The sequence below is a fragment of the Suncus etruscus genome, chromosome 8, assembly GCF_024139225.1.
Source record: "Suncus etruscus isolate mSunEtr1 chromosome 8, mSunEtr1.pri.cur, whole genome shotgun sequence".
Classification (NCBI taxonomy): Eukaryota; Metazoa; Chordata; class Mammalia; order Eulipotyphla; family Soricidae; genus Suncus; species Suncus etruscus.
This window is the reverse complement of record NC_064855.1, coordinates 64,956,912-64,970,247: the sequence shown is the minus strand read 5'-3', so window position 1 is coordinate 64,970,247 and position 13,336 is coordinate 64,956,912. Positions and strand designations below refer to the sequence as shown.

General features: G+C 39.0%; 1 protein-coding gene across 1 annotated transcript in view; it reads left to right on the top strand.

Moving 5' to 3' along the window:
* The window catches only part of NEK5 (NIMA related kinase 5), a 96,632-nt gene that overhangs the window by 16,523 nt on the left and 66,773 nt on the right, over nt 1-13,336 (top strand). The window contains 4 exon segments of the mRNA XM_049778483.1: nt 3,984-4,067; nt 4,152-4,222; nt 5,925-6,011; nt 8,670-8,724. Coding sequence (XP_049634440.1) covers nt 3,984-4,067; nt 4,152-4,222; nt 5,925-6,011; nt 8,670-8,724 — 297 coding nt within the window.

Genomic DNA, 13,336 nt, shown 5'->3' with positions numbered 1-13,336 from the left:
TCCCATACGTTCTGATAGTTTGTGTCTCCATTGCCATTTGTTTCTAGGAAGGTTTTTTTTTTTTTTTTGGTTTTTGGGCCACACCCAGCGGTGCTCAGGGGTTACTCCTGGCTGTCTGCTCAGAAATAGCTCCTGGCAGGCACAGGGGACCATATGGGACACCGGGATTCGAACCAACCACCTTTGGTCCTGGATCGGGTGCTTGCAAGCAAACGCCACTGTGCTATCTCTCCGGGCCCTCTAGGAAGATTTTGATTTCCTCTTTGATTTCATCTCAGACCCACTGGTTCTTCAGTATTAGGGTGTTTAACTTCTAGGTATTAAAGTTTTTCTTCTGTGTCCCTTTGTAGTTCACATATAATTACAGGGCCTTGTGGTCAGTGAAGGTAGCCTGCAAAATTTCTATCCTCTTGATATTATGGAGGTATGTTTTATGTGCTCGCATGTAGTCTATCCTGGAGAATGTCCCATGTACATTAGAGAAGAATGTGTATCCAGGCTTCTGGGGGTGGAGTGTCCTGTATATATCTACTAGGCCTCTTTCTTCCATTTCTCTGTTCAGGTCTAGTATATTCTTGTTGGGTTTCAGTCTGGTTGACCTGTCAAGTGTTGACAATGCCATATTGAGGTCTCCCACAATTATTGTGTTGTTATTGATATTATTATTCAGATTTGTCAACAGTTGTATTAAATATTTTGCTGGCCCCTCATTCGGTGCATATATGTTTAGGAGAGTGATTTCTTCCTGCTGTACATATCCCTTGATTAATACAAAATGTCCATCTTTGTCCCTTACAACTTTCCTAAGTATAAAGTTTGCATCATCTGATATTAGTATGGCCACTCTAGCTTTTTTATGGGTGTTGTTTGCTTGGATGATTTTCCTCCAGCCTTTTATTTTGAGTCTATGTTTGTTCTGACTATTTAGTTGCGTTTCTTGTAGGCAGCAGAAGGTTGGATTGAGTTTTTTGATCCATTTAGCCACTCTGTGTCTCTTAACTGGTGCATTTAGTCCATTGACATTGAGAGAAAGAATTGTCCTGGGAGTTAGTGCCATCTTTATATCGAAGTTTGGTGTGTCTGTTGGACAGTCTTGTCTTAAATAGGCCGTTCAGTTTTTCTTTCAAGAATAGTTTTGAGGGAAATCTGCTGGAACACAGATGCCAGCACCCCTATATGCCTGTCTTCTGTGCTGTGCTTCATTTTTGGCCTGATTCCACCCTGTGTGTGGCTCATCTGTGGATGGCTCGCCTTCCCTGGAGCTTACACGCCCAGAAAGGGGAAGCCGTTAAACTCTGCTGGAACTCAGATGCCAGCACCCCTATCTGCCTGTCTTCTGTGCTGTGCTCCATTTTCGGCCTGATTTCATCTTGTGTGTGGCTCATCTGTGGACAGCTCGCCTTCCCTGGAGCTTTCCCTGGAGGTGTGCTTATTTGACCTGAAATTTCATTTTGGAGTTTTCTGATTTCTATCTTTATATTCTCTTGATTCTTACTAGTGTTCTCTTCTATACTTTCTTTGAGTTTTTTGAACATCTTCCATATTGCAACTCTAAACTCCTTATCTGAGAGACTGACTAGTTGGTTGGTTATGTTCAAGTCATCAGAGTTGCCATCGTCATTCTCTAAGTCTGGCGCTGGCTTGCATTGTTTCCCCATTGTCACACTTGTATTGTGGGTTTTTCTATGTGTTGTGGTTGTATTCATTGGCTAAATGATGCACTCCTCTGGCTCCACCCTTTCTGCACTTGTAAACACAGCTCCAGGGAAGGCTCCAGGGAAGGCGAGCTGTCCGCAGATGAGCCACACACAGGGTGAAATCAGGCCGAAAATGGAGCACAGCACAGAAGACAGGCAGATAGGGGTGGTGGCATCTGATTTCCAGCAGAGTTCAGTGGCTTCCCCTTTCTGGGCGTGTAAGCTCACCTCCAGTGAAGGCTCCAGGGAAGGCGAGCCATCCACAGATAAGCCACACACAGGATGAAATCAGGCCAAAAATGGAGCACAGCACAGAAGACAGGCAGATAGGGGTGCTGGCATCTGATTTCCAGCAGAGTTTAGCGGCTTCCCTTTTCTGGGCTTGTAAACTCACCTCCAAGGAAGGCTCCAGGTAAAGTGAGCCATCCGCAGATGAGCCACACAAAGGATGAAATCAGGCCAAAAATAAAGCACAGTACAGAAGACAGGCAGATAGGGGTGCTGGCATCTGAGTTCCAGCAGAGTTCAGCCTAATAAAAAAATTTATAAAAATTTAAATTTTAATTTTTCTTTATTAGGAAAAATATAATTATAGCTGAATCTTAGTATCTAGAACTCACTTTTCCCCCTATTGTTTTTCTCTCTTTGTACAATGTGGTGGATACAAAGAATAAATTACACTTTAAAAGAGTTTAAATAAATCTCTATAAGATGGGGCCCGGAAGGAACTGGCCCACAATATTGAGTGCAGTTAGAGAAATCACTACACTAACAATTATCATGACAATGGTAGTGAGAAAAATAGAATGCCTGTCTCAAATACAGGCAGTGGGTAGAGGAGGAGAGAGATGGGGGGCATTGGTGGTGAGAAGGTTGCACTGGTGAGGTAGAGTATTCTTTTAGGACTGAAACCCAACTACAAACATGTTTGTAATCATGGTACTTAAATAAAATTATTATTAAAAAGCAAAACAAAGGGGCCGGAGAGATAGCATGGAGGTAAGGTGTTTGCCTTTCATGCAGGAGGTCATCGGTTTGAATCCCTGCGTCCCATATAGTCCCCCGTGCCTGCCAGGAGCAATTTCTGAGCCTGGAGCCAGGAATAACCCCTGAGCACTGCCGGGTGTGACCCAAAAACCAAAAAAAAAAAAAAAAAAAAAAAGCAAAACAAAGGGCCGGAGCGATAGCACAGCAGTAGGGGGTTTTCCTTGCACACACCTGATCCAGGATGGACAATGGTGTGATTTCTAGAGTCCCATGTGGTCCTGTGAGCCAGGAGTGATTTCTGAACTCATAAATTCATAGCCAGGAGTAACCCCTGAGCATCACAGGATGTGGCCCAAAAAGCATAAAAAAAAGAAAATTAAAAACAAAACAAAAGTAGTCCTATAAACATTGAACACATTTAATAAAGATGATCATGGACAGCTAAAATGAGAAAAATAAAATTATGACTAAAAATCTAAACTTTAAAAAGTTTTAAGAATTTGCTTTATTTTTATATGATATGCATATGCATGGATGCTTCATTACAAATTTTAATAATTTCACAAGTTCTTTTTTTCCTGTCACTTTTTCTAATAAAAAGAAAAAATAGGGCCATAGCAATAGGACAGTAGTAGGAAATTTGCCTTGCACGTGGCTGACCCATGTGCACGTGAGTTTGATCCCTGGCATCCTCTAGCCGGCCAGGAGCAATTTCTAAGTGCAAGTCAGGAGTAACCCCTGAGCACCACCTGATGTGGCCCAAAAACTAAAAAGAAAGAAAAAATAAATAAACTATAGGCTCTGGAGAGATAATACAGTGGATAAATTGCTTGCCTTACTAGCCAACTCAGGTTCAATCCTCAGCATGCTGTGTGATTCCCCATGCCTGACACTAATGATCCCTGAGTGGAGAGGCTGGAGGAAGCCCTGAGCACAACTCGCTATGGCCCCAAAATAAAAGAAACAAAAATCTATATGATGCATTGCATCAGGTTTATCTAATATTTTGATATAGTTAGCAACCTAGTGCAAAAAGAACAAAGAAGATTACTAGCAGTTTCCCTATCTTCTGCTTTTGTTTATCTTTCTCTGATATGTAATGTGTAATTCTTTTGATATCAGCACATCTTATTTCTGCACCCTCATTTTTCTGGTTGTAAAATGAAAATAATAAAATAAGATGACATATTTACATTCTTCATTCATATATACATATTCATACAAATATATTTGGTCTGTTTTATTATCATGTAAACATAAAAATGTGATCAGATTGCTTGTTTTTTGTTCCCTCTTCAGATTCTGAATTGGTTTGTACAGATTTCTTTAGGACTAAAACATATTCATGACAGGAAGATCTTACATAGGGACATAAAAACACAGGTAAGAGCTTGGGAACAAGATAAGGCAGAATTGATTTTTTTTCTTAAAAACTTGCTATCAATGTACCATTATCTCCATTTACAGAACATATTTCTTAGCAAGAATGGGAGTGTTGCAAAGCTTGGAGACTTTGGCATAGCAAGAATCCTAAGCAAGTAAGTACTTAAAAATCATTTTTCAGGGCCGGAGTGGTGGTGCAAGTGTTAAGGTCTTGCACGCACTAGCTTATGACAGACAGTGTTTCAATACCCTAGCATCTCATATGGTCCCCCAAGCCAGGAGCGATTTCTGAGCTCATAGCCAGCAGTAGCCCCTGAGTGTGGCCCAAAAACAAAAACAAAAAAAATCAGTTTTCATCTTGGGTTATGAGTAAAGGAATTTCAGCATGGTTTTCAAATAACTGTAGATAAATGCTTATATGATGTATTTTATCAAATAATATGTGACTTTAACATACTTGAAGCAGGTAAGTATTTAGTGCAATAGACAAGTTCACTCTCACTGGGTGAAATTTATTGATGCAACAAGTTTTGTGACAATTTGGTAGTAATATAAAGTGATTTAAAATATTTTTATTTCTGAGAATTTGTTCCAAGAGAGTAATTTGAGAAGTGGGATAATTAAAATGTCCAACACTTGTAAATGGTTAAATTTAATAAAAACTTGGCAAAGTAGAATTGGAATTTAATAAAAGCTTGACAAAATGGTATAGAAGTAGGATGTTTGCCTGGCATGAAGCTGACTCGGGTTCAATTCCCAGCACCTCATATAGTCCACCAAACACAGCCAGAAGTAATTCATGAACACAGAGCTAGGAGTAAGCCCTGAATACTGTTGAGTATAACCCTCCTACCCCCAAAAAATCGGAAGCAAAAACATCTGGCATACTCATGTAGCAGAATATTAAATAGTCATTATCATTTAAACTTTTGAAAAGGTTTCAGTAATCTGAGGAAATTGTTGTTATATTAAAGTGAAAATCAGGGCTGAAGTGATATATTGTGAGTTGGGCATTTGCTTTGCATGTAACTGACCCAGGCTCAATTCCTGGTACCACTGAAATGATGCCCCAGCCCATCAGGAGTGATCCCTGAGTGCAGAGCCACAAGTAAGCCCTGAGTGTCACTAGTCCTCCAATAAAGATAAACAAAAAATAAAGTCCTTTCCCTTTAAAAACTAAAATGAAAATTGAAGCCAGAGAGATAGCTCAATGGTACATTGTTTGCCTTGAACGCAACCAACCCAGGACAGCATCCCAGCCTGCCAGGAACAATTTCTGAGCAGAGAGCCAGGAATAACACCTGAGCATTGCTGGGTGTGACACCCCCCACACCAAAAGAAGTGAAAATGGAACTTTGTATTTTAAATTCACTGTGATCATAACTATGTGCAGAATACATATAGAAAAAGCATGCTTTTTTAAATGTGCTGTTTATAATAAAATGTAATTTTAAAGTGTTTTTTTTGTTGTTGTTGTTTTGTTTTGGAAGGAGGTTGGTTTTTGGGCTACACCTGGCTGCTCTCAGGGGTTACTCCTGGCTCTCTGCTCAGAAATTACTCCTGGCAGGCACTGAGGACTATATTAAATGCCGGGTTTAGAACCACCTTTGGTCCTGGGTCAGCCAATTGCAAGGCAAATGCCCTCCCACTGTGCTATCTCTTGAGTCCCAATTTTAAAGTTTTTTAGTAAAACATTAGCTGATTTATTACTCTATTATTATTATACATCATTTTGCTTGATTTTAATGTATGCATTCTGTGTAATCTTATACTTGTTCTCCTATGTCCAAATCTTAAAAGGCCTTTCTTATTCCAATAATAAACTGTGTTAATTTATTATTTGGTATAATATTCTAGTTCCATGGAACTTGCTAGAACATGTGTTGGAACGCCCTACTACCTTTCTCCAGAGATATGTCAGAATAAACCCTACAACAACAAAACGTAAGTAATTGACGATCAATTTGAAAGTCAGTAAAATTAGATGGACTCTTTCTTATGGTATTTTCTCCTGACATTTTGTTTACTTTACTTGTGAAATTGGGATCCTCATCGGGATCTCCTACAACTTCCATGTGCCCTGAAGCTTTTGAGCATTCAGAGAAAAGACTCTCCTCATTTAAAGATCCAAGTGCAGAGAGACAATCAGTCACCATGATGCCCACCTTCATATGCAAACATCCTACCTTCTGAGCAAGATCAGTTCATTGCAGGAAAGCGTTGTGGATGGAGCAGACAGTGTAATCTGTTGTCAGGGTTAGGAAGTAGGAATTTTCTAAATTAATTCAACAAGGAGCCATGAGAAGGGTTGGTTCTAATGTTAAGGCAGCCCATTAAATAAAACAACTTCTAAGTCACTGAGATAGGAACTAAAAAAATTAGGCTGAAACAAACACAAACAGCCAAACTAGGCTCTCCGTGCCAATCAATCAAATAATTCATTTTTGTTGTTTTTTTATTTTCTGGATAGCTGATTCCAGAAGAAAACTCCTAATCACTTTAGACTTGGCACTGTCCCATTCAGATTGATCTTGCTTAGGTGACACAAATAAATAAGATGCTGAGAACTGAACCTCCATAATCCCCAAATTTTGATCTCCCCTGAAATGGGAATGCTGCTAGAGTAGTAATTTGCAGGAGTGAGGGCTGGTGAAAGCTAGTGGATCTCAGGCTGCTGTGGGCTGAGAGCCCAGGCTGTGCAGCACTGTTACTTTTTTCTAACAACTTGAATGAACATTTACATATGCTGATTTGGCTGATCATCACTGGGTAGCCCTTACCCTCTCTCCTGAGACCAGAAAAGCAAAACTAGCTTCTACATCTCCACTGTCCTCAACATACTTCTGCCTAGCTCTCAACCACTCCTACATTTCTTTCCTTAAGAACCCTGGTAAGCCAGTGAATTCATTCCCACTGGCCAAGAAAACAGGAGGAATCTGGGCCAAGAGAAAAATCTGGAAAGACCAAATTTTATGTGAATAGAAGTGAATGGGGAGTTTGTAGAAACTTTAGGAACCATAGATAAGTGGTGAAACAGGGTCATTGGTGAAGTGGCAATTGTAGGTGATGGTTGCAGCTGATGTGGCTTTGACAGGGCAAGGACTTGCTTTTTCTTCTCTGCCATACATTGCCAGCTTTTAGCTGCAGGGCCAGTGTACCCATGATTTTTCACAGCTTGTACTCCATCTCTTCTGACAACATAGTGAGTATACAGAGCTGGCCAAATGCAGGCATGTCAACTCCGTTTAAGCTAAATCAATTGGATTTTACCAAAACAAATTTTCTGCATGCACACCCCTCCACCCCCTATGTTGCTGGAGGTCTAACCCAGAGGTCTCTCCTATGAAGGCAACTGTTCTATGGCCAAGACACACCCCAGTTCACTACACACATTTTCTTTGAGAACATAAAGTTGAAGTAAATATTGAACCATTAACTGAAGTAATTATAATTGTACAACAAATTCAAAATTAATAAAAGAAATATATTAAAGAGACAAGCAACGGGAGGCTGGAAGGTGTAAGCAGCCAGAAGTTTCACAACTATTCTTTGCCACAGGAATATCTAGGGACTGGCTGAAAACCAGTGCATGTCATTTGATCTGTGGCCAATTGTACAAATTTCCTTTCACATGACACAGTTTGTATACTTTTCTCTGCTAGGATTTGGACAAATAATTGTTTTTATTTATCTACATATTGGTAAGAATGAGTATTGATTATGTATTTGAAAGCATTTGTTACAAGTGGTTCACCTACATAAGACTGTAAAGTGACACAAATATAAGGTAGTAAGGGTAAAGACTTATTGAAAATTAGGGATATTGCATTCTCACCAGCCGTCTAGTTCAACCTTTATGGAAAGCAATATGGAGATTCCTCCAAAAACTGGAAATCGAGCTCCCATACGACCCAGCTATACCACTCCTAGAAATATACCCTAGGAACACAAAAATACAATACAAAAATTCCTTCCTTACACCTATATTCATTGCAGCACTATTTACCATAGCAAGACTCTGGAAACAGCCAAGATACCCTTCAACAGATGAATGGCTAAAGAAACTGTGGTACATATACACAATGGAATATTATGCAGCCATCAGGAGAGATGAAGTCATGAAATTTTCCTATACATGGATGTACATGGAATCTATTATGCTGAGTGAAATAAGTCAGAGAGAGAAAGAGAGAGAGATAGAGATGCAGAATGGTCTCACTCATCTATGGGTTTTAAGAAAAATGAAAGACATTTTTGTAATAACAACTTTCAGACATGAAAGGAAAAGAGCTGGAAGTAACAGCTCACCTCATGAAGCTCACCACAAACAGGGATGCGTTTAGTTAGGAAAATAACTATGTTTTGAACTATCCTAATAATGAGAATGTACGAGGGAAATAGAAAGCCTGTCTAGAGTACAGGCGGGGGTTGGGTGGGGAAGAGGGAGATTTGGGACATTGGTGATGTGAATGTTGCACTGGTGATGGGTGGTGTTCTTTACATGACTGAAACCCAAACACAATCATGTATGTAATAAAGTTGTTTAAATAAAAAAAAACGAAAATTATGGATATTTGTTATGTAAACTCTTATCTTCTTCAGGGATATTTGGTCTCTAGGCTGTGTCTTATATGAGCTCTGCACACTCAGACATCCTGTAAGTATGTTCATCATCAGATTAAACTTAATTAATTCAGATTAATCTGAAACTATGTGAGTAAATAAACTTCTAAGTGAAAAAGTTAATGTTAGTTTTACTAGATCATTAAAAATTATATGACCATACTTTTATGGAAGATGATTGAACTTTTATATACTGAAATGTAAAGATGTAGCCTTTATTTTATAAAGTAAAATGTACAAATTGGGGGCTAGGGCCATCTCATTGGTAAAGAACTATTGCCTTGCAAAAGCTAAAGGTTTTGACTTTGATACCTGGCTCTGCACTCAGGGATCACTTCTGGCAGTGATCAGGGGATCATATTGGGCCCTAGGGATTGAACTGAAGCCAGCCACATGCAAGGCAAGTGCCCTACTTGCTCTACTATAACTCTGGCCCCTAGTTCTAGTCTTTTTTTTTTTTTTTTTTTTTTTTTTATTTATTTTTTTTTTTTTTTTTTTTTTTTTTTTTTTTTATTTTTTATTTTTTATCTTTATTTAAACACCGTGATTACAAACATGATTATAGTTGTATGATTACAGTCATGTAAAGAGCACCCCCCCTTCACCGGTGTAACATTCCCACCACCAATTTCCCAGATCTCCCTCCTCCCCACCCCCCTACACCTGTACTCGAGACAGGCTTTCTACTTCCCTCATTCATTCACATTTTATGATAGTTTTCAGTGTAGTCATCTCTGCAACTGCACTCATCACTCTATGTGATGAGCTGCATGTCCTGAGCTGCACCTACCAGCCCTCATCTCTCTTGTCTCTGAGATATTGTTAAAAATGTCCTTCATTTTTCTTAAAGCCCATAGATGAGTGAAACCATTCTGCGTCTTTCTCTCTCCCTCTGACTTACTTCACTCAGCATAATAGATTCCATGTACATCCATGTATTGGAAAATTTCATGACTTCATCTCTCCTGATGGCTGCATAGTATTCCATTGTGTATATGTACCACAGTTTCTTCAGCCACTCATCTGTTGAAGGGCATCTTGGTTGTTTCCAGAGTCTGGCTATTGTAAATAGCGCTGCAATGAATATAGGAGTAAGGAAGGGTTTTTTGTATTGTATTTTTGTGTTTCTTGGGTATATTCCTAGGAGTGGTATAGCTGGATCGTATGGAAGCTCAATTTCCAGTTTGTGAAGGAATCTCCATATCGCTTTCCATAAAGGTTGTACTAGACGGCATTCCCACCAGCAGTGAAAAAGAGTTCCTTTCTCTCCACATCCCCGCCAGCACTGCTTGTTTTCCTTTCTTGTGATGTGTGCCAATCTCAGTGGCGTGAGGTGGTACCTCATAGTAGTTTTGATTTGCATCTCCCTGACGATTAGTGATGTTGAACATCTTTTCATGTGCCTTTTGGCCATTTGCCTTTCTTCTTTTTCAAAGTGTCTGTTCATTTCTTCTCCCCATTTTTTGATGGGGTTAGTTGTTTTTTTCTTGTATAGTTCTGTCAGTACCTTGTAAATTTTGGATATTAGCCCTTTATCTGATGTGTATTGGGTGAATAATTTCTCCCACTCAGTGGGTGGCCTTTGTATTCTGGGCGCTATTTCCTTTGAGATGCAGAAGCTTTTCAGCTTAATATAGTCCCATCTGTTTATCTCTGCTTCCACTTGCTTGGAAAGTGCTGTCTCCTCCTTAAAGATGCCTTTAGTCTCAATGTCCTGGAGTGTTTCACCTACATGTTGTTCTATATACCTTATAGTTTCAGTTCTGATATCAAGGTCTTTAATCCATTTGGATTTTACCTTTGTATATGGTGTTAGCTGGGGGTCTGAGTTCGCTTTTTTGCAAGTGGTTAACCAGTTGTGCCAACACCACTTGTTGAATAGGCTTTCCCTGCTCCATTTAGGATTTTTTGCTCCTTTATCAAAAACAAGGTGGTTATATGTCTGAGGAACCTTCTCTGAGTACTCAAGCCTATTCCCACTGATCTGAGGGTCTGTTTTTATTCCAATACCATGCTGTTTTTATAACTGTTGCTTTGTAATACAACTTAAAATTGGGGAAAGTAATGCCTCCCATATTCCTTTTCCCAAGGAGTGCTTTAGCTATTCGAGGTTGTTTGTTGTTCCAGATGAATTTCAGAAGTATTTGATCCACTTCTTTGAAAAATGTCATGGGTATCTTTAGAGGAATCGCGGTTAAATCTGTACAATGCTTTTGGAAGTATTGCCATTTTAATGATGTTGATCCTGCCAATCCATGAGCATGGTATGTGTTTCCATTTCCGCGTGTCCTCTCTTATTTCTTGGAGCAGTGTTTTGTAGTTTTCTTTGTATAGATCCTTCACATCTTTAGTCAGGTTGACTCCAAGATATTTGAGTTTGTGTGGAACTAATGTGAATGGGATTGTTCTCTTAATGTCCATTTCTTCCCTATTCATTATTCGTGTATAAAAAAGGCCATTGATTTTTGTGTGTTAATTTTGTATCCTGCCACTTTGCTATACAAATCTATTATTTCTAGAAGCTTTTTGGTAGAGTCTTTAGGGTTTTTCTAAGTAGAGTATCATGTCATCTGCAAACAGTGAGAGCTTGACTTCTTCCTTTCCTATCTGAATTCCCTTGATATCTTTTTCTTGCCTAATCGCTATAGCAAGTACTTCCAGTGCTATGTTGAATAGGAGTGGTGAGAGAGGACAGCCTTGTCTTGTACCAGAATTTAGAGGAAAGGATTTTAGTTTTTCTCCATTGAGGATAATATTTGCCACTGGCTTCTGGTAGATGGCTTTGACTATATTGAGAAAGGTTCCTTTTATTCCTATCTTGCTGAGAGTTTTAATCAAGAATGGGTGTTGAACCTTATCAAATGCTTTTTCTGCATCTATTGATATGACCATGTGATTTTTATTTTTGTTGTTGTTTATGTTGTGTATTATATTAATAGATTTACGGATGTTAAACCATCCTTGCATTCCTGGGATGAAACCTACTTGATCAAAGTGAATGATCTTCTTGATGAGGCACTGGATCCTGTTCGCCAGGATTTTGTTGAGGATCTTTGCATCTGTGTTCATCAGGGATATTGGTCTGTAATTTTCTTTTTTGGCAGCATCTCTATCAGGTTTTTGGTATTAAGGTGATGTTGGCTTCATAAAAGCTATTTGGAAGTATTCCTGTTTTTTCGATTTCATAAAAGAGCCTGGCCAGAATTGGTAGTAGTTCCTCTTGAAAGGTTTGAAAGAATTCATTCGTGAATCCATCAGGGCCTGGGCTTTTGTTTTTGGGTAAATTTTTGATTACAGTTTTAATTTCCTCAATAGTGATGGGGGTGTTAGATATGCTACCTCTTCTTTATTCAACCGTGGAAGGTTATATGAGTTCAGAAATTTATCCATTTCTTCCAGGTTCTCATATTTAGTGGCATAGAGTTTCTCAAAGTATTCTCTGAATACCCTTTGAATCTCTGCAGTATCTGTAGTGATCTCCCCCTTCTCATTTCTAATACGCGTTATCAAGTTTCTCTCTTTCTTTTGCTTTGTGAGTTTTGCCAATGGTCTATCAATCTTGTTTATTTTTTCAAAGAACCAACTTCTGCTTTCGTTGATCTTTCGGATTGTTTTTTGGGTTTCCACTTCGTTGATTTCTGCTCTCAGCTTTGTTATTTCCTTCTGTCTCCCTATTTTTGGGTCCTTTTGTTGAGCACTTTCTAGTTCTATTAGCTGTGTCATTAAGCTACTCAGGTAAGCTCCTTCTTCCTTCCTGATGTGTGCTTGCAAAGCTATAAATTTTCCTCTCAGTACTGCTTTTGCTGTGTCCCATAAGTTTCTGATAGGTTTGTGTCTTTATTGTCCATTTCTTTCCAGAACCTTTTGATTTCCTCCTTGATTTCATCTCGGACCCACTGGTTATTGAGTATGAGGGCTGTTTAACTTCCAGGTGTTAAATTTTTTCTTCTGTGTCCCTTTGCAGTTCACATCTAACTTCAGAGCCTTGTGGTCAGGCAAAGGCAGCCTGCAAAATGTCTATCTTATTTATTTTATGGAGGTATGTTTTATGTGCCAGCACATGATCTATCCTGGAGAATGATCCATGTACATTGGAAAAGAATGTGTATCCAGGTTTCTGAGGATAGAGTGCCCTATATATATCTACTAGGCCTCTTTCATCCATTTCTTTTTGCAGGTCTAGTATATTTTTGTTGGGTTTCCATTTGGTTGACCTATCAAGTGTTGACAAGCCTGTGTTGAGGTCTCCACAATTATTGTGTTATTATTGATATCCTTCTTCAGATTTGTCAACAATTGTATTAAATACTTTGCTGGACCCTCATTCGGTGCTGTATATGTTTAGGAGAGTGATTTCTTCTTGCTGTACAAATCCCTTGATTAGTACATAATATCCATCTTTGTCCCTTACAATTTTTCGAGTATAAAGTTTGTGTCATCTGATATTAGTATGGCCACCCCCCGCTTTTTTAAGGGTGTTGTTTGCTTGAATGATTTTCCTCCAGCCTTTTATTTTGAGTCTATGTTATTCTGACTATTCAGGTGTGTTTCTTGTAGACAGCAGAAGGGTTGGCTTCAGTTTTTTGATCCATTTCGCCACTCTGTGCCTCTTAACTGGTGCATTTAGTCCATTGACATGAGAGAAA